The sequence below is a fragment of the Citrus clementina genome, unplaced genomic scaffold, assembly GCF_000493195.1.
Source record: "Citrus clementina cultivar Clemenules unplaced genomic scaffold, Citrus_clementina_v1.0 scaffold_2, whole genome shotgun sequence".
NCBI classification, from domain to species: domain Eukaryota; kingdom Viridiplantae; phylum Streptophyta; class Magnoliopsida; order Sapindales; family Rutaceae; genus Citrus; species Citrus x clementina.
This window is the reverse complement of record NW_006262688.1, coordinates 34,725,251-34,752,934: the sequence shown is the minus strand read 5'-3', so window position 1 is coordinate 34,752,934 and position 27,684 is coordinate 34,725,251. Positions and strand designations below refer to the sequence as shown.

General features: G+C 34.3%; 2 protein-coding genes and 1 pseudogene across 2 annotated transcripts; 1 reads left to right on the top strand and 2 right to left on the bottom strand.

Moving 5' to 3' along the window:
• The first annotated feature begins 532 nt into the window (after nt 1–532).
• Nucleotides 533–4,538, top strand: LOC112101208 (SH3 domain-containing protein 3). The gene is made up of 10 exons (XM_024192024.1): nt 533–846; nt 1,214–1,336; nt 1,571–1,640; nt 1,759–1,913; nt 2,234–2,335; nt 2,473–2,670; nt 2,757–2,819; nt 2,910–2,999; nt 3,300–3,374; nt 4,015–4,538. Exons 1-10 carry the CDS (start codon nt 787–789, stop codon nt 4,132–4,134), a joined length of 1,056 nt encoding a protein of 351 aa, XP_024047792.1. The 5' UTR covers nt 533–786; the 3' UTR covers nt 4,135–4,538.
• Nucleotides 4,539–4,984: 446 nt separating this feature from the next.
• On the bottom strand, nt 4,985–10,072 carry LOC112101073 (annotated as a pseudogene).
• A 206-nt stretch (nt 10,073–10,278) lies between these two features.
• LOC18053179 (ABC transporter B family member 9) lies at nt 10,279–17,337 on the bottom strand. The gene is made up of 13 exons (XM_006449541.2): nt 17,234–17,337; nt 16,775–17,095; nt 16,113–16,167; nt 15,286–15,461; nt 14,963–15,184; nt 14,609–14,847; nt 13,993–14,518; nt 13,569–13,842; nt 12,816–13,485; nt 12,516–12,744; nt 12,164–12,430; nt 11,818–12,081; nt 10,279–11,489 (listed from the first exon to the last, which is right to left on the bottom strand). Exons 2-13 carry the CDS (start codon nt 17,060–17,062, stop codon nt 10,845–10,847), a joined length of 3,855 nt encoding a protein of 1,284 aa, XP_006449604.1. The 5' UTR covers nt 17,063–17,095; nt 17,234–17,337; the 3' UTR covers nt 10,279–10,844.
• Between the last annotated feature and the right edge of the window lie 10,347 nt (nt 17,338–27,684).

The window sequence follows — 27,684 nt, the reverse complement described above, 5'->3', positions numbered from 1 at the left end:
ATGGAATGGGCTAAAAAAAGTAAAATAAGATTTTGGTTAAATATTTAATTGAATTTCTATTAAAAAAATTAATTAATCTAATCATTTAAGTAATTTTTATTGAAAAGAGCTTTTAATAAAAATGTTGAGGGTGCCAAAAATTGCTACAGTACAAAATCATCCTTGACCCGATACAAAAACTACAAAGGGGCAAAAGAGAAATTACTTAAAAATTCTTGTAAATTTTTATAAATTACAAATATTTTTAAATATTTATCATGTCTATCAATTGAGTCCTTCATGAATCATAATTGGAATTTTGTTGCAATATAAAACTTCGGGGACTCCTTCATATTAAATCCTCGGTAAGATCTTTTCAAAAAAAAAAAAAAAAAAAAATCCTCGGTAAGATGATAAATTCGTGTTATATAATCTGTTTAGGTATGTCTAATGGGGTTGGAAGAATAAAAGAAAAGAGACCAAATTGAGATGATGGATAAATTTATGTATTTATTTGTAAAATATGTGAAAAGTAGGGTTTTCTCCTGTAAGTTTCGAGGGAGAAAAGATTTCGAAGACAAAAACACAGTTCACAAGAAGCTTCAGTTGGAGCTGAGAAAGATGGAGTGGTGTAGACAGAAAATAACAATCGATAACGGATATTAGATAGAGAGTTTAACAATTCAGAATTGTGAGGCAGCTGTCAGATCTGACCCACCTCTTCAAAACCAAAATCCAAAAGTGCCAAAATTCTCCGTTCGCTTGAAAGGGGATCACTGAGAGAGAGTGTTAACAGCGACAATCCAAATGGAGTCTTTGAGAAGACAGGCCAGCAAGCTCAAAGAACAAGTTGCTAAGCAACAACAGGTGACTCTAAATTCTCACCTGTATATTGGAATATGGCTAGTGTTTTCTTTGGCTGCTAGGAAATTTCAAGAATAGAAAAATAATAACTTCAATTTAATGTGCTTCGAAAATGGTCAACAGTAGCATGATACTTATGTTAAATCAATACATAAGTCCAAAAACACAGAAATATCTTGAAATTCTTATTTGGTTTATAGCATTTAATTTTATTGAAAAGGTTAGCAAAATTGAATTTCTTTTTTTTTTTTTTTTGGGTCACTTTGAGCAAATTTGGAGCTGAACATGAATGTCATTTTGTCAGCTGCAGCTGTGCATTGCCATAAAGATAGATGACATATTAAATGAGTTCAATACGTTTTCATTTCAGGCTGTTATAAAGCAATTTAGTGCCAGTGGTTATGAACGCTCAGATGTTATGGTTATTGATGAGGTTGAGATGCAAAGACATCAACAATTGGAGAAACTTTACCGGTCCACTCGTGGAACTAAGGTATGGATGTTTTTGTTGTTTATTCTCCCGATCTCTTTTGTTTGGTTCTGCGTATGGCATTGGATTGATATTTGATTGTGAGTTTGCTTTGTTATACTGTTTTCCTGCAATATTTTTTGGATCTACTTATGCTGTCTTTCAAAAATGTTGGATCTGATTTAATATTGTTCTTCACTGTGCAAACTTCTTATATATGTTAAATTGCTTTTCTAAATGTTTCTGTACTCCTTTCAGGACTTTCAGAGGGATCTTGTTAAAGTAGCAGAAGTATTTACTGCCATAGGGTACAAGCATATTGAAGCAGGTGAAAATTCATTTCTCACAGTCAAGTGGAATGTGATTACCATGTAGTTGGCTGTGATAGCATTAGTATCATTGATTAAAAAATTCTCACTAATATTTGCAAACTTAATGATGGTCAGGAACCAAATTGTCTGAGGACTGCTGTAGATATGGAGCTGAGAACAATCAAAACGTCAATGAAATTATTCTTCCGAAGGCTGCAGCCATATATGGCGATGCTCGCAAACATGTAGAAAAAGAGCAAGAAGATTTCAATAGACTGCTATCCTCACAGGTTAAATTCTATTTAAAGTTATGCAGATTCATGTTAGGTAAAGACTATCATATCATGATATTGTCTGTGATTAAGTTCATATACCAAAAATCCAGGTGAGATGACTGCTAACCAAAGTAGTTTATTAGGGACAGACACTGTTATTTTCGTGAAAGCAATAACAGGTGAAAGCTGCCTACTTCTCTGTGGACTATACAAGGAAGAAAGAACTGAATTTTGTTTTTATTGCAGATCTTTAAAGTCTCATAATAAGTAAAACAATGCGTCACACTTATACATATGTGATAAAAACTTGAATTTAATGTATTCTATGTTTTCAGGTTTTGGATCCCTTGAGAGCCATGATAACTGGAGCTCCTTTGGAAGATGCTCGTCATCTTGCTCAACGTTATAGTCGAATGAGACAGGAAGCAGAGACACAGGTAATAAAAGATGGGCATTTTGTGTGTCAATTCTATGTTATAACTGACAATTATTTTGCCTGAAATCCTCGCTTCATGCTTTCAATTCTTATTGCTTTGTAAACTCATAATTCGTGTTGAATACTAAAAGCAAACAGGCAGTCGAGGTTTCTAAAAGACAACAACGAGTAAGAGAAGCTCCAAATCCTGAAAATGTTGCAAAGCTTCATGCAGCTGAAGCAAGAATGCAAGAACTCAAAGCAAACATGAAGATTTTAGGTAAAGAAGCTGCTGCTGCACTGGCTGCTGTTGAAGCACAGCAACATAGACTGACTTTTCAGAGGCTTGTAGCAATGGTACGTTCAAACCTGCTTTTTGGCGTTTAAGTTTTAGTGTTGAAGCATATCAGCTTTTGAGTTTGATAGAGCTTATGCTTTTAAAGGTTGAAGGAGAAAAGAACTACCATTTAAGAATTGCTGCTATTCTTGGTGATGTTGAAGCTGAGGTTAGTTGCAGGTTTCACACGTTCCAGTAGGAAAACTTGAATTCCATTTATACAACATTAGCTTATTTTTGGGCATGCTACTTTTGTTAGATGGTCTCAGAGAAGCAGCGCAAAGAGTCTGCTCCTCCTGTGATTCCATCAGAGAATTCCTCACAGAAAGCAGTGTATTTCTTGGCAGAAGTAAGTTTCTTTCCTTCTTTAAGGGTATGCTCCTAAATTGCTTTCAGATGAAAATGTTCTGCTTAACCTAAACTATACTTAAATAATGAGTTTGAACAATGTCCATATCAAATTGCACATAATGTTCTAGAATACACTTATGAGTGGTTCACTCATAAGTCTAATTCATAACACTTGAGATGATGAAGCTGAGTGATTGGCTGATTATATTCTTAACACATCATGATTCGTGAGCATTCTTACTCTCGTACACCCTGAGAGAGGACTGACTCTCTTAATATTTTTGTTCTCCTTTTGCAGGCAATTCATCCTTTCACTGCTGCATCTGAGAAGGAACTGAGCTTGGGAGTCGGGGACTATGTTGTCGTGCGAAAGGTTTGTTATATTTCCTTCTTGAGACAAATGGCTTGATTACATTTTGATGGATTGGTAGATTCAAGGTGTAAGAAATCAAATGTTGCTCACGCTCAGAGCAGGACAAAAGAAATTTATAATCACACATGTTTATGGGATGTTTATGTGACATTGCTCATGCCTGAGCATGCATTCTGAACACTGTTATTTTAGGTCCTTGTTTGTCTTCTTTTGCCTTTTTGGTTTAAAATTATCTAACTATTCACAATCAATTTTTTCTCTCCCTTTCTTTAGGAGTTTACAAGTTTTTCCTTTTCTAGCGCTGGCAAGTAGAAAATACCTGTTTAGATGCTCATCAGGCGAGAGAAAACTTTTGCTGAAGAAACTGTTAAAAGACTTTTTAAGGTTTTTGTGAGTTGTTCTGCGTCGAGATTCTTGTCTGTCAATTATTAGATGCATTTTTCGTAATCAACTTTTGCCTATTTTCTTCCTTATGTGCCTCCATGCTGTAAAATCTATATGGGTCAATTGAATGCTTGGTTTAGATGCTAATAATGGAGAGGATGAGAAATTGGGTATGGAATCTTTGATTCTCAATTGCTTAGCTTTGGTCCATTTTTATTTGTTTCTTCTGTATTTAACTCTTCATACGCATTCTCAGGTGAGCCCATCAGGATGGTCAGAAGGAGAATGCAAAGGTAAAGCAGGGTGGTTCCCATCAGCATATGTAGAGAAGCGTCAGAGGATTCCTGTGAGTAATGTGGCTGATGAAGCTTACTAGTCCTGATCAAGTGTTCATCTGGTAATCCAGTTGGAAAAAGACATCTTTGTTTTTTAAGAGAACCATAATTATAAAGGAACTTTTGTGTTTGCAATTGATTTTGCCATTGATCGTCTGTCTCATTTTTCATTCACATGCCTTTGTTTGTTACTATGACCACTTATAATTTCAAGTGTTTGTATTATTTTATTAATTCTCAAGGACAACAATCACATTAGTTCAGAAGATTAAGGCTCCATCAAGTTATATAATGCATGTACCCAGTCCATGAAAACTGAACGAAGTAGCTTCTTATAAGAGGCTGAAATTATTAGTCTCATGATCATTCCATTGCATGACCCACTTCTATATAGCAGGATATCATGAAGACCACAATTTTTTGCTTTATTTTTTTGTTATTTATCGGATGCTAAGAATTCTACCACCTTCAATGTCAAGTTTATTGCTTGCATGGTTCTGTGATGTGTTTGGTCTAAATCTGTTTTTTCCTAGCCGCATTGGGCTTCCTAGTTAAAACCTAGCATACCTTAGAACTTGTACGCTTAAACCTTTAAATTCCCCATTAAAAACTTCAAACCAACAAATCTTGTTATCAGTTAACTGAATATCTAATCAACTACTAGTTCTTACAATTTAAAAAAAAAAAAACTAAATATTAAAAAAACTCAATCTCTGGATAATATGGAGACTTAGCCCGTGGGTGCTGTGCTAGTCATTAGAGCAAGTACCTCCCCAAATGCAATTTGCATAGCAAGTTAAAACACAACTAGAATCTCTATAAACTGTTGGTTTCTCTTATGACAGTCATCCAGTGTTGTATGGTACAAATCTGAAAACATTAATTTGGGGAAGCCACATGCTTTTCTGCTCATTATGAGCTCATGTGAAGAGCTGTCAAGGAAGCGTAAGTCCCGTCGGTTATTTTCATCAGCGCATCATGTCTTCCCTTTTCTTCAATCACACCATTCTTCACTACAGATATTATGTCAGCATTTTTATAGTGGTAAGGCGGTGAGCCACAACCACAGTAGTTCTGTTAACCATCGCTCTGTCTAATGCATCTTGAACTACCCAGGTTCTGATTCTGCATCTAGTGCACTTGTCGCTTCATCACGCAAAATAATTTTTGGATCTTTACTCTAGCCCTTGTCCTGGCAATTCTCTGCTTCAGCCCACCAGAGAGTTGCAGTCCTCGTTCCCCTACATTTAAATCAGAGCCTTGTGGCAATGAAGCTATGAAGTTTGTGCATTTGATGCTTTTGTTGCTGCAATGATCTCGTCTTCAGTGGCTTCTCCTTGCATGCCGTAGGCTATGTTTGTTCGGATGGTTTCATTGAAGAGTATTGGCTCTCGGCCGACCAGCTCCATCTGTTGCCTTAACTTAGTTTGAACTTCGATAATTCGACATTATCCAAGAATAGATGACCTGTTCAGGATTGTAAAATCTCTCTGCAAGGCTGATGACAGTTGATTTTCCATTACCATTCTCTCCAACAAGAGCAACAGTCTGCAAAAAATTTCGAATTATTTGAAATTCAACCATATGCAAACAAAGTGACCAATTTGTCTGGTTTGGAATACAGCCACAGGCGATGGTCAAGCACAAGTCTTGGAAATTTTGAACATCTGGCCTTCTTTAATGCCAGAAGCTGACATGTTCGAATACAATATCTCCACGTACGGTTGATAGTGTCATGCCATCCTTGCTGCTCCAGCAATTTTAGGCTTGCTTTCAAGAATTTCAAATATTGAAGCTGCGGAACCCTTGGCTTTGTCGGCGTTTGGAGCCACGGCCGTGGATTCGAGACACCAAAAGCTGAAATTGTAAATGCAAAGAAAACCTTCAAAACCATCCAAATTCAGATAAAAACTAAAATTAAAATTTTAAAAAAAAAAAAACCTTTGTTGAGCTCGAACAAAGTAACAAATTAACTTAGGTATTACCTTGAATACTTCCCCGAATGTTGCATCTCCATGTTCCACAAGTTTTGACCCAATGAAAAAGCAGAATGCATTAATGCTATCAAATTCAAATAAGAGAAGCCAAATCCTCCACCGAATTAACCATTCCTAGTTTTAGTCCATTTTTCATGGGTCATTACCATCTCTTTTGGTACAATTCTGGCACCTTCATTTCGATTCAATAGAAGGCAACAATTCTAATGCTGCCAACTGCATCATTAGCAGCTTGACTTGCTTCTTCATACATCTGCTTCACACGTCCATAGCAATACGAGCATATACCTAGATAATTCCCCGATTATATAGACGCAGAAAAACTATGAAAGCACTGACCTTTGCATCTCCACTGAAGCCTTTCATAATTCTTTTTTTTTTTTAAGGTATCCTTCCGCTATCGTCAATGATGGTACTGCTAAAGTTATAAAAGCTAGCTTCCAAACTGTGAAGGCTATGACTAGCCCCGCTGCAATTATTGCTATGTTTTGGATAATTAGGCCCAAGGCATCACCAACGACACTTCGAACTGCAGAAGCATCTGTTGATAACCTTGCACCAACTGCACCACTGACAATAGCAAAGTAGAAATCAAAGGTAAGAAAATGTTTTTTCCAACTATGATAAATTTACAACTGGTATAACTCACCTTGAATATGCAGGATCATCAAGCTAACTGATTTCCTGGTGCACTGTCTTGGTAAAAGTCGAGGATCGAGTCCCTTCTATGAGCTTACCACCAGCAATTCCAAAGAGGTTAATTCTGAGTAGGTAAAATGAATAGACTACTCAAACCCAAACCTACATACAAAATTGCCCAAAACTTGGGATCATTCTCCAGCTCTTTTGCTGGTTTTTGGAACATATTAATGGATGTTGAGAGTAAGAGACCAAATATGGGAAAGACTATCACTGCAGCGATTGATTCAATCAATAAAATTGGAACCTCAGATCTGTTCACGTTGGCCAGTCTGGTGACCGAAACCTTCTCTCTCTTTTCAATCTCCGTTGGATCTTTTTCAGTTCTGTCCTCACTTCGCTCTGCAGTTTCATAAACACAAATGGGACCTGGAAAACCTCGAAGAATGTGCTTGACTTTAACCGAAGGAGATCTGCCAACCCGATGAACCTGAGCTTGCTGATCTTCTCATAGAATGTGCTTGACTCCAAGTGACTTATCTTGAGCTTCTTTAGCTCCTTCTTGCAGGCAAACAAGCTGACTGTAAGCCCCCTCTGGATCTTCGATCAGTTCGTCATGTGTGCCTAAAATTCACCTTTTAAGTATCACAGCCTCGAAAGTAGTTCTTGAAAGTGGTAAAACGAGAACAGCAGGTCTAGCATTGCAGCCTTTCTCCACAATTTTTCCTTTACTCACCACCATTATACAGTCAGCATTCCTGATAGTTATCAAGCAATTTGCAACAATCACAACCGTCTGATTTGTCACAAGTTTCACCATTGCAGCTTGGACAATGCGTTCAGATTCAGCATCCACGGCATTTGTTGCTTCATCAGAAGAGGAATTTTTGGGTTCTTTAAGATGGCCCTTGCAATTGCAAGTCTCTGCTTTTCTGCTCCAGATAATTGAGTTCCATGCTCACCCACCACTGTATCAAGACCCTGGTAGCTACAAATACTAACCTGATTTCGTAATGAATAAAAAGAAATTTTTTAGCTAACTGATGGTGAACGGAAGATGTGCAGTGGCGAATGTAGCAGATAACTTGCTTTTACAAGAAAAACAGGAGTAGTTTTGAGTCTGTAAGAAAATGGATTTACCAAGGGCAGCTTGTCAATAGATTTTTCAGCATTAGCAAGCTGAACTGCTGGTCTAATATGTTCATCACTTGCATTTTGCTTGCCATATGGTATATATTGTCCTTCATTGAAGTCGCAAAAAAGAAAAATAGGTTCCTTACTGACTAGGCCAATCTTCTCCTTAAACCATCTGAGCTGATTTATATTAACACCATCTATTAACACTTGTTCTGCTTCAGAAGCATAGAATCTGAAACTCTCTACCAGGTGGATGACTGTAGACTTCCCACTTCCACTTTGCCCAACTAAAGCTACTATTGTGCCGCTTGGAACATGCAGTAGGAATCCTGCAAAGATCTATACGTTTGGTCTGGCAAGATATCTGAAATAAACATCTTTAAATTCGATTTGCCCCTCAACTTTTTGCAATTCTTTTCCCACTATTGTCATAGGGATTGATTTTTGGTATGCGTTCAATTGTCTCAAACATCTTACATGCTGCAGCTTGCCCTGCTGCAAATGCATTCACATTCAGCGATATCTGACCTAGTGGCATACTCCATCATACCACAGCAAATTTGAGTGCCTGTTTTAACAAGATATAGCGTGGTATTGCAGAATGGTCATAAGAACTCATATTCCATCAGTCATAACTGCCATAATAATATTGATGACTATTCCAGCGCTATATCCTTTCTTTATGATCAATATGGAAAGTCACCATATGGCTAGTCCATAAGTGCTGAAGACAATAAGCAAAAGAGTACCAATTCCTAGGCCAGAGGCTAGTCCTCAGCAACTTTTAGGCTTGTTATCATATCTGTTTACTGCTTGCTTCTCCCCAGTGAAGGACGCTACCTTGTAATCAAGCAAGCCAGCTGCTTAAGGGAGAAGCTCATAAATTTATTTGGAGTTATAAAAGATAGATATTCATGCCTTACTCTTCTAACGGCTCCAACTGTGTACTCAACAACATTTCTGCTTCTGCATAAGCAATTTGTCCCCGGCATGACAGTTTTGCCACGACCGTTGCCGTGATTCCACCAGCAATAACTATAGCCGGAAGGCATGCAGCCATCGTCTTGAGAAGGCAACTATAAAGCCGCCAAAGATGTGTATACATGCGTCCGAATACTAATAGCTAACATGTATTTGGCAACACATTAGAGGATAAAAATTCACAAGAACAGAACCTAGCACAAAGTCACAAAAGATAGCAAAAAGTGAGAAAAAAAATTTACTTTTCCTCGCGGCTTCTGGAAGGAGGTTGTATCTCCAGATGATCGCTCCTATAGATGTTTCCGTATCAAAAAAGACAGCGTCCTGCCTCAAAATTGTTTTCAAGTACAAGCCACGGATTCTGGCAGACTGCCGTTACCCTGTGATCGTCCAACAGCACACCTCCGCAATATTGCAGAGCAAAATCTTATGTTACTTACGAAGAAATTAGGCAATGCCGGTGCCAATAGCCAAAATATACAAACGTCAAAGATGCCTAAAAATCATTCAATGATATCAGCATAACAAAACCAAAGGAACTAGAGAAATATAAGGCTGCACGTCAAGAATTATGGTTTTGTCACCTTTGGAACTTCATTTACAACATGGGAAGGATCACTGGAGCCAAATGATTCAACAAGGGGGCCGAAATAAGAGTCCATGGCACCTAATGATCCCAGCTTCATCAAAACGATATCCTGTTTGTCAGCAGATGTAAACAGCTTATGATATGCCACCTTTTGAACAGCCTCAGCCTCTTTCTTCCCATCTCCTGCTTTTTCTCCATTAATTTCTTTCTTTTTTCCTCCATTACCTCTCCTTCTGAATATTAATTTCCTGTTATTTGTTCATTTGCAATCACTAAAACATCATCGAGAGTTGTTGTTATTAGTTAATAGTCTCAAGGACTGAAATATAAGTAAATAAGAACCGGATGCTAATATTTCATGTTACCATAAATGTAACAATAAAAAGAATAAAAATACCAGAAAGAGAGATGGAGCATGAAAATATTGTGAGATGCAGCTACAAGTTACAGAGGTTATGCTTCGGTAAATGTATGATATGACAAGTAAATGTTACTTGTTCTCGTAAGATCTGCAGTGCTTTCTTTGATTTATTGCAGGGATGTGTTCTAAATGTTGAATTTTTTCAGAATCCCTACTCTTGCGCTCTCTCTCTTTTTTTTTTTTTTAATTTGTACAAGCTTATGCCAGAATGCCATATTTAGTACGCTATATCTAAACAAAACTATATTGTCCATTCGTTGTGTGTCAAGAATAATTGTTAATTTTTATTAAAGCAGGAGGATCCAATTACCACTTCAGTTTGTCCAAATAAAAAATTATAAAGATATATTACCCCTGAAAAATTATAAAAAAAAAAAAAAAAATAGAACGAAGGATCTTGCATGTTACGTTAATGTAAAAAATGTGCTTGTGACTTCAAGGGGACAAATGTACGCGTGCATGGAATCAAAGGAAAGTTGCTGGAACTTAAAAAAGTAAACATGGCTATACTGATATCTCAGTGAAGAAGCTGTGGTTGCAATATTGCGTATATGAGGGCAGCACCAAGTATTGACTACTACTTGCCAGAAGTTTGTTTGCTGTGCATATTCTTGAAAGTTAAAAGGTGCCGCCTATATGTCCTTCCAAGCCGCTCAAAAGGGAGGAAAAAAAGAAAAAAAAAAGATAGTACTAATTGTATACATCTGCTTATCTGATGCAAAGAAAGGAAAACTAACAAATAAAAATTCTGAAGGATTACTTACATGTGTAATTGCTCAAAATTTTTAATGGAAATTCATACAATGTCAAAGTTCTCAAATTCCCTTCTTGAAATTGGTAAAGTGTAAGTAAGTTCCTACTTTTAAAGCTAGGTAAATAGGTGTGGCAAAAATAAACTGCTGCTGACAAAAATTTCAGTTCCACGGAGATGGCCCCAGGACAGATGAAGTCATGTGTTCAACTATTGATAACGCACTCTGCTTCTCCTTATGATGAGCTCACATGGAGAGCTACCAAGGAAGCATAAGCCCCATCAGTGATTTTCATCAGTGCATCATGGCTTCCCTGCTCTGCAATCACACCATTCTTCACTACAGCTATTATATCAGCATTTTTTATAGTGGTCAGGCGGTGAGCTACAACCACAGTTGTCCTGTTAACCATCACTCTCTCCAATGCATCTTGTACTACACGCTCTGATTCTGCATCTAGTGCACTTGTTGCCTCATCAAGCAAAAGAATTTTTGGGTTCTTTAATACAGCTCTTGCTATGGCAATTCTCTGCTTCTGCCCACCGGATAGCTGCACTCCTCGTTCCCCAACATTGGTGTCGTAGCCATGTGGCAATGCACTTATGAAGTTGTGTGCATTTGATGCTTCTGTAGCCGCAATGATCTCCTCTTCGGTAGCTCCTCCTTGTTTGCCATAGGCTATGTTGGTTCGGATGGTTTCATTGAAGAGTACCGGCTCTTGGCTGACCAAACCCATCTGTTGCCTCAACCAACTTAGTTTGAACTTCGGTAATTCAATATTATCTAGAAGTACATGACCAGAATCAGGATCATAGAATCTCTCTATAAGGGCAATGACGGTTGATTTTCCACTACCACTCTCTCCAACAAGAGCAACAGTCTGCACTAAGAATATCAAAAGCTAAGAAATGACTCCTAATATGGAAACCGGGAAAAGAAATATGTGTATGTTAAACAAATGAAAACTTATGTTAGGTGCAAGTATAAAGGAGCATGGACAGTTTAATAATTTTAGGTATAAATAAGAGATTAAAAAACTATTTATTTATGTTGAGTTTTGTCAGATATTAGGAGTAATTAGTAGTTTTGAGAATGATTGACCTACCTCTCAAATTGTAGGTCAGAATTATTTTTGCTTTTGATTCAATTAATAAAAATCAGTTTTAGTTTAACCCTAAGCCCTATCAGTGCAAGGCTGAGTACCATACCTTTCCAGATGGGATGCTCAAGCATAAATTTCTAAAAATGTGAACATCTGGTCGCGTTGGATATTTGAAACTGACACATCGCAATTCAATAGCACCACCCACACTTGATAGCGTCATGCCCTCATCCTTGCTCGAGTCAATTTTAGGCTTGCTATCAAGAATTTCAAATATCGAAGCAGCTGAATCCTTAGCTTTGGTTGTGTCTGGTGCCATGGCACTGGTTTGGGAGACACCAAGAGCTGAAATTGTCAATGCAAAGAAAACCTGCAAAGCCATTCAAGTCCAGATCAGAACTAAAGAATTCTCAAGACTCCAAGAATAAAATAACAAATTACTGAGACTTTACCTTGAAAACTTGTCCGAATGTTGCTTTTCCATGCTCCACAAGTACGGATCCAATGTAGAAGCAGAATGCATTTGTGCAATATAGTACAAGGAAAGAGAAACCAAAGCCTGCACCACTTAAAATTCCTCGGCGAACTCCGTTTTTCAAGGGGCCTTCGCATTTCTTTTCATACAAGTCCATCACCTTCTCCTCTGAACAGAACGAGGCAACAGTTCTAATGCTGCCAACAGCGTCGTTAGCGACTTGACTTGCTTCTTCATACATCAGCTACGAAAATCAACAACATTATAGGCATATATCCAGGCAAAAGATATTGCTATAGAGGATACAGAACACTATGATCATGACTAACCTTTGCGTCTGCGCTGAAGCCTTTCATGAATTTTGTTTGAGTGTATCCTTGAACTAACATCAAAGGTGATACTGCTAAGATAACAAAAGCCAATATCCAGTTTGCAGTAAAAGCTATGATTAGCCCTGCTGCAATTGTTGCTATGTTCTGGACTACTAGGGCCAAGGAATCACCGACGAGACTTCGGATAGTAGAAGCATCAGTTGATAACCTAGCACCAACTGAACCACTGGAAAATAGAAACCACGGTTAGAGAAGCATAGTTCTGAAGCATGTAAAATTTACTATCAATAAACTAACCTGGAATTTGCTGGATCATCAAACCAACTGATTTCTTGGTGCACAACTTTCTCAAATGTCAAGGATCGAATTCGTCTTATCAGTTTACCTCCAGCAACTCCAAAGAAGTAATTCTGGAATGGCACAGCAATTAAATTAATAATACCCAAAACCAGATAGATGAGTGCCCAAAACCTGGAATCTTTTCGTAGCTTGTCTTCTGGTTCAAAGAACATTCTAATGGATGATGAGAGTAGGAGACCAAATATAGGAAAGATTACACCATGTATCCCAGCAGCAATTGATCCAATCAGCAATACTGGAAACTCAGGTTTGTTCAAGTAGGCCAGTCTTCTCATGGAAAGTTTCTGTCGCTTCTCAATCATCAATGGGGTTCTTTCTGCTCCCCCCTGGCCTCCTTCTTCAGTCTCGAAAACATTAATGGGACCAGGAACACCATAGGTAAAACCAAAGGAATGGCGGCTACCTGATGAATGTCTGCTTATTGATCTCCTCATACTTTCTCCACGGCTTCCAGACCTTGTCATGGCCTTATCTAGAATGTCAAAACTTGAATCTAATTTATCCGCATCAGTGGCAAGGGCATCTTCAGCTTCTTTAGATCCTTCTTGCAAGCGAACTAGCTGGGTGTACGGCCCTTCTGGATCTTTGATCAACTCATCATGAGTTCCTGAAATTTGAAAATTTTAAAGCCAGAAAAACAATTTTCGGAAGTTTCAAAATGACAGGGTAGTTTAGTGGTGCTAGTGCTACCTTTCTCCACAATTTTCCCCTGATGCACAACGGCAATCAAGTCGGCATTCCTGATAGTTGTCAAACGATGTGCAACAACCACAGTTGTACGACTTGTCATAATTTTCACTAATGCATCTTGGACAATGCGTTCAGACTCAGCATCCAGGGCACTTGTTGCTTCATCCAGAAGAAGAATTTTGGGGTTCTTTAGAATGGCCCTTGCAATTGCAATTCTTTGCTTTTGTCCACCAGATAGTTGAGTTCCATGCTCACCAGCCATTGTGTCAAGCCCCTGCAAACATATGCTGTCATCTCAATTACTTGATAAAGAGAAAGAGCAATGATCAATATAGCTGTATGCTAAATGCACTAGGAGAACAGTTTTTACAAGGGGAAAAAAAAAACGAAAATTGTTGTTTTCACCGAAAGAAAATGGGATTACCTTCGGAAGCTTGTCAATAAATTTTGCGGCATTAGCAAGCTCAATTGCTGTTCTAATCTCCTGATCAGTTGCATTTTCTTTCCCGTAAGCTATATTCTCCCTTAAAGAAGTTGCAAACAAGATAGGTTCCTGACTAACTAGCCCAATCTTCTCCCGTATCCATTTGAGCTGTAACTTCTTTATATCAATACCATCTATAAGTACTTCACCAGCATCAGGATCATAGAACCTCTCTACTAGGCTGATGACTGTTGACTTCCCGCTCCCACTTTGCCCAACTAAAGCTGCTGTGGTGCCGCTGGGAACATGCAATGAGAATCCTGCAAAGATCTGCACTTCTGGTCTGGCAGGATACCGAAAATAAACATCTCTGAGCTCAATCTCACCCTCAATTTTTTCCAATGTGATCCCACTAGTGTCATAGGGATCGATCTTTGGCTTGCGTTTGATTGTCTCAAACATCTTATATGCCGCAGCTTGCCCTCCCGCAAATGCATTCAGACATGGAGATGTCTGACCCAATGACCTATTCAAAATTCCACAACAAACATTGAGATTGTGTGTAGTCGCTACCTATAGCACACACTTACAAAATCAAAAGTTATGATACACCTACATTCCACCCGTCATGATTGCCATTATAACATTGATGACTGTTCCACCATTATATCCTTTCTCTATGATCAATTTTGAACCATACCATACGGCAAGTCCATAAGTTCCAATGACGGTAAGCATAAGTACACCAAGTCCAATGCCTGAGACCATCCCTTGTTGAACAGCAGCTCTGTATGCAACTTGAAGCTTGTTGTTATACTTTTCTATTGCTTGTTTCTCCCCAGTAAAGGATGAAACCTTGTATAGTTAAAGGAGTAATGATAAGTTAATTAAAAAAAAAAAAAAAACAAGTAGGCAGTTAGCATTACATAAATGTGTGATGATTTTTAAAAGATTGATCCTTGTTTCTTACTGTTCTAATCCCGCTAACTGTTTGCTCGACTACAGTCCCTGCTTCTGAATAAGCAATTTGCCCGCGGCTTGACATTTTTGACATAATCAATGCCATGGATCCACCAGCTATGACTATAGCAGGAAGGCATGCAAGCAGAACTAAAGCCAGAAACCATCCTCTTGCAAGGGCAACTACAAACCCACCAAAAAACGTTGACATGAGCTGTATGAATTTCCCTACCTGTCGTACGTATTAAAAAAAAAAGAAAATTCTATTAGGACTCTCATATGTATAGCGTGTAGAAAAAACCAAGAACAGATATGAACAAAGTAGATATTAACCTTTTCTCCCATGGCTTCTTGAATGAGTATGGTATCTCCAGACATTCTCCCAATGACTTCTCCAGTTGTTGTTTCAGTGTCAAAGAAGCCAATGTCCTGTCTCAATATTGTTTTCAAATACAAGCCTCGAATTCGGGTGGCTTGCCTTTCCCCTGTCACCATCCAACAGGACACCTCTGCAATAATGCAGAACAAATACAAATAATTGAATATATTACACCTCATTTTGTTTCAAATTCGTTTGAGTAATGCAGCAGCCAGCACTAGAAACTGTTCATTTAAGATATAACAAGCCTTGTAACCATAGAAAAGAAAAAAAAAAGGGGGAAAAAAGAGTTAGAACAAGCCATTACTAAGTACTCCAGACTGGCAAATGATTGTTTTGCATTAGTCAGGTGCTTTTGATATTGATCAAACCAATAGTTAAACCTTCTTTTGTTTCATTTTGGATGAATAGGTGATTTTACTAAAAGCATTTTCAAGTTTCATTAAAAAAAAAATAACTTCTATTTACAGTAGCTTTCCACAAAATCAAGCACTCGCAACCTGACAGAACAAGCATAATACCCTGTGTCAACTATTATCGTTAACAGTTTCATTTGGCCAAAAAAAAAAGAAAAAAGAAAGAAAGAAAAAATTCTGAAAGGGTTAGGAATAGCAGTGGTATATAATGGTGACTTTCATTAACATGTATAGTTTCATTCGGAATGCATAATTAAAAAATTTAAAAACAAAAAACTCAACTTTTATTTTCTTAAAAAAAGAAAAAGAAAAAGAAAAGACGACTGTTGAAGTAATAATTTCAGGAACAGATCATATGCACTTACGTAGAAATGCTGCAATTCCTGTACCAGCAGCCAAATACAAAAACTTCACAGCTACCTGAAAGTCATCATACATGTAATTTCGATTAAATCCTGATAACAGTGAATCTAACTTACTTAGATGAAAAGAAATAATTTTACGCAGCTAATATTGTTATTGGTAACAATAGATATATTTAGGCTCATAACTCTCCAAGATGCTGAAATATTGTTTTGTCGATATCTTTAATTATTAATCCACACGGCTCCTGTCGGCCATTAAATTAAAGTTGTTGCCTAATAGACCCATCCATCTTCTGTTGACAAAACTGACGGGCGACATGACATGATCATGAATTTTTTTTTTTTTTTTCCATTCGGGTTGGAGAAAGTATTGTAGAAAAATTAATATCTGTGTTCCTGATGAAAAATCTACTCGCAAGATCAGTAGATTTCCCTGTAAACAAAGAGATCAAAGATTTGCTTGCAAGTTGAGCTTGAGGTTTATACTAACACATGTACAAGTGATATATAATTGAATAATTGAGTCCCAACAAAAGTAATAATAATAATAATAATAAATCCGGTATATGACAGAAAATAGAATTAATTAATTAACCCAACAAAAGAGAGAGAGAGAGAGAGAGAGAGAGAGAAAGATGATGAAGGAGTGCTGGTTTGATCACCTTAGAGACTTCATGAACAACGTGTGACCGATCAGAGGAGCCGAAAGAGTTGATAAGGTGGCCAAAAATAAGAGTCATGAAAGGGTGAGCGAGGCCGCTACCAATGGCAGAAATTGTTCCAACGATCATCAAAACGGCATCTTGCTTGTCGGCAAACGCAAACAGCTTGTAAAATGGCACTTTCTGATTATCATTACCGTTACTATTATTATTATTATTAATATTGTTATTGTTATCTCCTTTCTTGATTCCCTTGAGTTGAGTACTCGCTCCTCCATTTTCCGCCATCCTGTTCAATTTGATCAATCTCTCCTCCTCCTCCTGCACATCAACAAATTTATACGTACATATAAATAATGTATATAAAGATGACGTACCATCAACACGAATAGGGTTTAGGGTTATGCATATTTTCTTGAAGTGGAAGGGAAACTAACATGAAAGATAAAAGAAAAATACCAGAGGCTGAAACAGAGACGTAACAATATCAAACGAGATTTAACTATATCTAGAGAGAGAGTGCGTGCGGTGTATGTGTTGTTTTTGTATTTATTATAGTCACATATATGATTTTTCTTTTTAATTATAGTAAAGAACGGAATTATGTAATCTGCTGTAGTTTCATGGATGTTATATAGTGCGGAGGAAGTAATAAAATAAATCAAACTTGAGAGTTCAGCTTGCTCTCTTATTCCTCCTCCTCCTCCTCCTCCGCCGATATAGAAGAATATCAATAGCTACGTCCTACTTTAATGTGAACAACAACACTGCATAGTGCATACTCTCTTTTTCTTTTTCTTTTTTCTTTCTTTTTTGAACTCTTCTATAAGGCCTGCCTTACTCCTTAATTTACTCGCCTCTGCCTACTCTTTCTGTTATAAATTTTCTTTCTTTTTTATTTCTTTTAAATAATTATATTGTAGTCCTTTTAATAATTACCTTAAAAGGAGAGATACGATCAATCCATCCAAATAATTATTGGTGGATTTTAATATCTGGGTCTCTTTAAGTTTTCCATAAAATTAATGTTCTCTATCTAAATGGACATATAAACTCATTTTCTTTTGCTTGTTTCTTAGGAACACTAAACATTTTGCAAGCTCTAATCTTTTTAGATTTATGCAATACGTATTGAGTACTCACACCTTTCAAATAGTTTGTGTGAATTGTTTACGACTCATAAAAGAGTTTGTGTGTCTAATCTATGCTTAAATATTACGGAATTTAGAATTTATTTGTACATTAGAGGAATTTGTGGAGACTCTATATCCATCAAACCGTTTGATAAATTTCGTCATTGAAACTAATTAGATGGCGATGTGGCATTCTATGACTCCACTACATTCTCACAGCCAATGTGTTATCACGTCGTCTTCACACGTAAACCTTGGACGTTTTGCTTCGACAGATTTCGTGCCTTGTTTCATGGTATGAATGAAGGAGACGCAAAGTTACAAATTATTTTCAAATATTGTGGCACTAACAATACTAATTTGAATGGAAACCAACCAATAATGTTTTGGTACCTAACCAGATATATTTTTGTTTTCTCCGTTCATCTTAAATGTGATCGATATGGTAATTAATATGCACGATTAAGTAAGTCGTATATTATCACATTATCTTATTGATTCTCCTAGCTGGATCGTAGTATATAATTTGACTTGGCATGTAAAGTACCTTCAAGATCTGGTAGGTAGCCAAACAAGTTAATACCATCTTATTCACCAAACACTTTCTTCGTTGCTGTTTTTCTCTTTCAAAAGGTGGTCATATTTTACTGCTATTGTCTCTATTTGTTCTTGCCTCCCAATTAGGAGAAATATTAGAATACGTCAGAGGTATGATGTTAGTCGTACAATAAGCAAATAATGTTATAATACATATATTTAATTTGAAAAACCCTCGGACAAGTGATGACTATATTAAATTTAATTATACATTTCATAAGTATATTAATTAGTTATAATACCTCAAGATATTCTAAAATTTATCCCCAATTAGAAGCTCACGTGTTATTTTCATGATTTGAAAAATTTTTGTGCGGGGTGTTTTTTGACCTAACACTACGTCTCATCTTCATGTTGGTCAAAAGTTTAATAAAATTCCATTAATAGTTAACAAGTGTTAAATTTCCTAACTCTTTTACGTTCCTACACTGTGCTCTATAGTCATATCATAAATTTTGTTATTATAATTTTTTGAATGAATCGTGAGACTATTTTTCATATTTTTGGAGTAATTGAACCCTCAAATACTAACTCTTTTCTTCTTCTTCTTCTTTTAAATGCTTAATTTTCCTAGCTCTGAGCAAGAATATCATGGAAAATTGACAATTATTTTAGAGAATTTATATATATGGTTGAACATTAAGTTGAAAGAGAAGTTAGCATATTGATTTGGCTATTTGGCAATAAATATATATGTAGAAGTGTGGTTGTTTGCCTAAAGCTCACATGTTAGGAAGGCCTCCTTTTGGTCACTTAGGCCCCATACGTTGGTAAAATCTTTTTTTTTTTTAATTATTTCTTAATATACTCAAATTAATAGATTTTTAAAGTACTTATAATATGAAAACTTATTTTTTAGGCCTATCCTTAATTAATAATTATCATACAATTAAAAGTTTTTGTAAAATTATATATTTGATAACCTTTATATTGTAAAGAACTATATTAATAGTTATTTATCAGTTTGGAAAAAAAAAACTTAATTATTTAACATTGCAAAATTTTTTAGACTCTTCTCTATAAAGAAAATTGTTACATTTGTTGGTTCATTTTTTAAATTAAAAAAAAAATTGATTCTTGAAATAATGATTCTAAAGGAAGCAAAAAATATATCCTCTCGGCTACTTTTCTTTTTTGAAACTTCTTACTATTTTTATTATTATTGATATTCAAGATATAGTTAAAATTGAATAAATTTTGAACTCTTTTATTTTTTTTTTTTTTGAGTGATAAATATTAAGAGATCTCACAAAAAAAAAAATGCACCTAACGTGAAGTGACTAGTACTCTACAGAAACCTCTAGTAACTTTATAAGGCAAATGCTATGTTACAATTAATGTAACATACACACTCAACAACAACCACACAAATTGTGTGGGCCCATTATTTATGTGGTTGTTGTTGAGTGTATATGTTACATTAATTGTAACATAGGGGCTCCCACTTTATAATTGTGGCTAACCTGTGTGATATGACCGATGTTTGTTCAATTAATTATATATATAAATTAATAGATTTGAGTCGAACAAAGCTAGGATAGACAAGACCCTGTAGCTATGGTTCATTAAAACTCAATTAATTAATGGAGTTAATAAAGCAACACAGATTAACCATCGAGCCAAACTGATTATATTAATGTAACTTAGCCAACCATGTCAAAAAATTCAAAAAAAAAAAAAGTTATCTTCACATAATTATAAAAAAAAGATAAGTATCCTCTCTTAATTTAACTTTCTTAATCTTTCTTTATAATGATATTATGTATAGAAATAAATTTCACATAGTTATAAAAAATATATATAGATCCTCTCTCAAGTCTCAACCTAACTTTTCTTAATGTTTCTATGAGATTTTAAGCTTAGCTTTCTTTAATAAATACAAAAACACTAATAGACAACAAACAGCTGTTAACTTTTTATCTCCCTCTTTTTTCTCTAGACTCTTTCCCCCCCCCCCCCCTTAATTTTCCTTTTTTTTTTTTTATCGCTTTCTCCGGCTTCTAATTGCCTGCCTCTACAATAATTAAACCGACAAACATTACTGATCTCAAACCTTAACCTTAACAAGATCTGATCAACGCTTTATTCGTTCAATCCAACTTGCAATTGATGAGTGGATATTGTTCAAGGCTAAGAGATGAAGATGATGTCTGTCCAAATTCTGTTTGAGTGTCGATATATATTACATTTTTATTGTGTTAGATGCCTGCAAGAAAGAAAGAGGAAAGGAGTTAAACGCCGGTTAGTTTCTAGTTAGTTCTATAATTTTAGCGAGCACCAAAATGCCGTTATTTATTAAGGGTAGTTAAGAGTAAATTTAACATTGACATAGAATTAATTTAAACGAAATCCGAATTCAATGAAAAATTATGGTCCCAATTTGAGTCAAATAAAAATAAAAATAAATGTTACGTTGTAATAAGTTATTTATTTTATTTTATATCTCATATTCAGAGAACTGCCTTATTATAATAATAATTATCTTTTTATTACCAAAACAAAAACTACGTTACATTAAAGATTTAAAATGGAATAAAATATTTTTTAAAGTTGTTTGAAACAATGATTTATTCTTAAGAGTTGCTGCCAAATCGTTGTCTAATATTTATATAATTTACAAAATAAAACATTAAAGAGAATGCAAATATTTAAACTTGCATTTTGAATACTCCCAAACTCCCAATACTACATAGATACATATTATTTTCTCTCCTTTTTTTTTTCAAACTATATCTATCTCTTTTATAATAATCACTACCAAACCAAAAATTGAAGGAAATATTAGAGCGTTTTGTGCTTTTTTAAAAAAAATTATGACGCATGTCGTAAGACCTCACAAAATTCAGTAAAAACTCAATTAAATATGGAATCCAATTCTAATATTTATAATTATACCTCTTATCAAATTGTAATCTCCTCTTAATAAAATTAGTTTAGTCCTAATATTATACTATAAAAAGATTTATCTACATATTAATTAAGTCTACCACACTACTAACTAATAAAATGCTTACGATGGTTAGTCAAATGATGATTTATAGAAAAAAAGAAAAAAAAATTGATTAATGTTTTCTCTAGTTAATGATTACGAGAGGATAGTCAATGGCTGGACTTGGGTTGCTTTGCTTCCATAAAAATATAAGATTCTAGTTTTTACGGCACGGTGCATTCTTTTGATGCAAGAATGAAAAGCAAACTATACAATATGGGGTGGGGCTAAGTGACAGAATCTGTTTGTACCAGACACGTAGCATAGCTTTTTAAAAGATGGAATTTGGAAAACATTCAATAATCAATTGTAATGGCTTCTCTTTTCTTCGCATGAATCATTGCTCGCTTTCGATTTGACAATAACAATTCGGAAAGAATTAATAATTGCATCTCAGCTGCTTTATTTTAAATAAAAGATTCGTTGTGATTAATTTAAATTATATATTTAAAAAATAATATTTATTAACTTTTTATTTATTTTTAAAATATTTATTTTATTTATTTACGTTTTTCATTTTTCTCTCTCTCCACATTTTTTTTTTTAAAAAAAATTCTTCTTCTTTGAATAATGTTTACGTGTCATCATCTGCTTCCACTCTCTCCTCCTTCCTTCGTCTTCTCCAGTTCTTTTTCTTCTTCGTTCATCTTATTTTTTCTCTTTTTCTGCTTGACCTTATCATCATGCAAAACCCAACTTTAATACAATCTTCTGCAACCACAAATTTACCCAGAAGATCCGTCAATCTCAGAATATGATCGAAAAAACTTTTAATGTTTTTAACATATGTAATTAAAGATGTGATCAGAGAGACCCTTAACAGGAAAAAGACCCAGATGACCCGCGGCGGTGTGGATCTGACGCAGATCGCATGGTGGTGGAGTTGAGGTCGCGCGACAGTGGCGGTGTGGAGCTGAGGCACAACAATGGCGGTGGCGTCTTGCGACAGTGTCTGTGTGGAGGCAGATCGTGTGGAGCTGGTGTGTTCAAGCAGATCGCGTAGAGGCAGATGGCGTTGTGGTGGAGTTGCTGTCGCGATCAACGCCTGTGAGAGAGAACGGGAGTGAAGATGATTTGTGAAGGAGAGCCATGAAGAAATATTGTTTTGTTTCAAGAATTTCAAACCGGCATAAACCCGAATCTCACACCGGTTTGCTTATCTGGGTTTTACCGCGTTACAAAATAATTTGACTGCAACACAATACAATGAGTAGTAGCTATCTAATATTGTATTGTAATAATCTAATATTATGAGGTGGGCTAATACCATACAACGAGGGCTGCCAAAATATGCCCAGAGTTTAAATAGTATACAGTATTGTTACATTACATTATATTATTTAATGGAGGGAAAAGGGTTATTGGCCCGCCAGGAAAACGAACATAAGACTTTTTAATGTTTTGAAAAAGGCTTATAACCTCAAATTTTGTTAATTTTTTAAGTTCTGTCGGCGCCGTTTTAGAGAGGAAGACGATTTTGAAAATTTTAGATGTCATTTTTTATAAATACAATTGTATTTTTTTGCATAAATATATTACTATTTTTTCAGTTAAAATAAACTAAAAATTAACAGGATTAGGGGTTGTATGTCTTCTTTAAAATATTAGGAAATTTTATGTCTATTTTTCCAAACGTCAAATGATACCAATTCCTTTCTCTTTTAATGCATGTGTATTGTATTATGTTATATTATATTAATATTGAATTACATTAATATTTTATACATTTGGTGTTATATTGTACTGTTTTAATTTTAATTATCCTAAGTTTGGTGCTACAGTGTATCGCATTACATTGCATTAATTTTTGGTGATTAAATAAAATTATTTCTTTGAAAAAAAAATTAATATGACGGTGATGTAGAAGCTTCTGTAGCGCAAGGTGAGGCAGTCCTTGAATTCGTACAGCAGCGGCAAAGCAGATGCGGCAATGCGACGAAGCTCCAGCGACGGATTCGTCACGAAATCAAGATGCAGTAGCCTTCAAGGTAAGGTGGTGAGAAAAAAGGGGAAAAAAAAAAAAGGTTCTAGGCTAAATGAAAATGGAAACTTTTTAAAACAATTACTTTTTTGGTTATTTTTAATGTGTACCCGCATAAATCGAACCCTCGTCATAGGTTTGGTTAATTTGAGTTTCACCGCATAATTTTATGTAATATGTGAAGCAATGCAGGGGTAGTAGATAGCTAAACATAAGTATGCATAAGTTTAATACATAACAATGCTTTTATATAATGCAATGCTTGGTGTTAAGCAAACTTTAAAATATAAGAAAAACACACACTCTATTACATTAAAAGAAAAAAATATACTACATTAAAGTATGTTTATTTTTCATATCTTTTAATTTAACCATTAAAATGAAGCTATCTTATTAGATAATTACTCTCTCTCCATATATATGTATAGTCCTGCTTTAGTGTAGGCATTCTCTCTTCTTCTTTTTTTTTCACGTGAGCATGTTGTTAAATTGTGTGGTTTAATAGCGTGTTTGCACTGACTCTATTAAACCACACAATTTAATAGTATGTGTGTGTGTGTGTGTGTGTGTGTAGAGAGAGAGAGAGAGAGAGAGAGAGAGACTTCGATTGATTTAGTTTTCAAATATTGCTGATTTAAGTAGAGTTTTTATAAATGGATTTTTTAAAAATAATTGTTTAGTTGTTAATAAGAGTTTTTATTAAAAATTATAAAATAACTTAATAAGATATTATGAAATGAATGAAATAAGATTACGAAATGAGTAGATGATGTTTTACATAATTTAACATTTTAAAAAAGATTTTCAACCTCTACTCCCTTTTGCTAGTAGAGAAAAAATAGCTTATTCAATCTCAAAATTCGACTAAACAACATTGAAAATTTTTAAAAGAATTTATGAAATTAAATAAACACTTATTATTATTAAATAAAATCATACCAAATATGTACTTAGAATAAAGAGCTACTAATGCAGAAGGCACTTTTCACGCACGACTTTATTGGCTCTATATAATAACCAAGCAAAGCCCAATTGACATTGCCATGAATCAAATATTGGTCCATGGGTAGTTAAACGATAAATACACCCCCCACTCCTATTTAGTTGATCTAGGATTAGAATTCAACATGATTCTGAAAGCGAATATTTATCAATTATTATTTCTTTTGGGAAAGAGTGAAGCCATTTAATTATACATACACACATACATATACATATATATATATATATATATAGAGAGAGAGAGAGAGAGAGAGAGAGAGATACATGATCAAGTGTGTGACTGCGCACACATCAAATTATAATTGAGGGATTGTGAGGCTCACAACACAAAATTCCCTAATCAAAACTTGTCAAACACGTAATCACGCACTTAATCAATCTTTTCTTTGCGCGTGTGTGTACATACACACACACACACACACACACACACACACACACACACACATATGTGTGTGTGTGTGTAAGCTCATTCACTAAAACAAATCATGTCATGCATTAATAATGGGGTAATTTTTAAAAATCTCCCCTGAGGTTTGGGCTTGTTGCAAGTAGATGGCGAGAATCTGTTTATTTATAAAAAACCTCCTACCGTCAGTTAATTTTAACATTGACCGTTAGTTGACTGTGCAAAGACAATATTGCCCTTAACAATAGTTTGTAGACTGACATAACTAAAAAAAAACTAAAATTGTTGGCTATTTTACCCTCTTTAAATTATTGATATTTTCTTAAAGTTCCTACAAAAAAAATAAAATTAAAAACTTGAAAAATCATCTTTAAATTATTGATATTTCCTTAAAGTTCCTACAAAAAAGATAAAATTAAAAACTTGAAAATGAAATAATCATAATCTTTACCTATGATATTGTAAATCTTTGGAATTGACAAGGATAAAATTGTCAAAAAATAGGGTTTGTGTAATTATTGATATTTTCTTAAAGTTCCTACAAAAAAAAAAAATTAAAAACTTGAAAAATCATCTTTAAATTATTGATATTTCCTTAAAGATCCTACAAAAAAGATAAAATTAAAAACTTGAAAATGAAATAATCATAATCTTTACCTATGATATTGTAAATCTTTGGAATTGACAAGGATAAAATTGTCAAAAAATAGGGTTTGTGTTTTTCATGCCAACAATTTTAGTTTTTTTTTTAGTTATATCAGTCTACAAACTATTGTTAAGGGTAATATTGTCTTTGCACAGTCAACTAACGATCAATGTTAAAATTAACTGACGGTAGGGGGGTTTTTTACAAATAAACAGATTCTCGCCATCTACTTGTAACAAGCTCAAACCTCAGGGGAGGTTTTTAAAAATTATCCATTAATAATGTCTTGATTCTTCATTTGAAAGAAAAAGAATTGCAAGTTTCTTCTCAAGGATAAGAAAATTGCAAATGAAAGGGGGAAAAAAAGATGATGCTACAACTTTATTTTTCTTTTGACTCTATTTTTTTCATTTATGTTAAAAATATGGTTTTTTTTTCTTTATCTTTATTTTTTTTATCGGGCAAAGACCAAAAAAACATTATTCTCATGTTGAATAGGATAAAGCTTGTAATAATTAATATTAAATTTAGGATAAAAGAATTATTAAAGGAGATTATTCATTCAATCTTTCTTTAATTTTGGCTATTCGTATGAAAACTCAAATGTACAACAAGACCTTTACCAAACGGATGCTAAGAGTGAGAAAGAATTGCTTATGTAGAAAGCACTTTTCACTGTAGAATGCAGATATTAGGGATGGCAAAACCCTGGGTCGGGTCCGGGTATTGCAATGACCAGACCCTGCCCAGATGCAACCGGTCTGGGTCTGGGTTCGGGCTGAGTTTTAATCCGAGTACCCGAATTTTATATTTTTAATATTATGTGTATATATTTTTCATTTTTTGGTAATTTTATAAGTTTTAAATTTATTTCAATAAAATTTGACATGAAAATATAAACTTTAAGTGTTTAAAACTTTATATATGTTTAATAAATGAGTCAAATAAATATAAATATTTAAAATAATATATATTTTATAATAAAATCCGGGTTCCGAGTTTATCAAGTAATGACTAAGACCGACCCGGCTTCATAACCTGGCCCACAACACCCGGGTACGGTCTGGGTTCGGACCGGACGAATATTTTTGCCACCTCTAGCAGATATGTTATTATATCACCATTTTACTCCTCTTTTATTTTTTTAATTGTCGGCTTATTTGTCTCTGATTAGGTTGGTCCCAAGTTGTAGACATTTAGTTTAGGTCATGTTTGGACGTTAGGATTAAGTATAAAATTGATCAAATGTGGGATTAAATTTTCATCCCATATTTGGCAAGCTTAGTTGGATTGGATTAAGGGGGACTAAATTTGAATTTAATCCTAAAATGATGGGATTAATAATCCTAATTTACATATGACTTTAGTTGGTATAAGATAAAAAAAAGTTATCTATTTATAAGATTTTTATTTGTATCATTTTTTTTTATTTTACACCTAGTATTGATTGATTGATTGATTAATTAATTAATTAATTTTTATTATGATTTACTTAAAATTTATTTTTATTTATTATCTATGATCTAATTAAATTGGTACTTTTATTTCTACATATTCTTGAGATTAAATTTTCATTACTTGTATATTTAATAATTAATTGATAAAACTAAACGTTTAATTATTGTATTAAATTTAATAATCACTAATATGATATTAAAAATAATAATGAAAAATAATAATATCATTAATGAATTGATTTTATATAATATTTTAAATATTTAATAAAAATTAATTAAATATTTAATTTATTATTTATTTATTATATTATGACTATCCAATAATTTATTTGCAATATATTTAAATTTTCTAGTAATTTCTTTTTAAATGGATAATAGGTATTTATATTAAAATATCAACTTAAATACTATTTTATATTATTTAAATATAATTTAATATAATCCAATCTAATACTATACTAAATATAAGATTATATAATTTAATTTAATTTAATCTTAATAATTTAATTTAATCTAATCTAATCTAATCTAATCTAATCCAGCGTGACAAATATAATCTTACAGTGCAAGACAAGCAACGACAAGAAAGATGTTAAAAAAGTGAAAAAAAAAAAAGCGCGGGGGTTTGATTTTCAAAGAAAAGATTTAAAGGCAGAGGCGAGGGGGAGGAGAGAGAACAAAAAGGACCTCGGATACGCA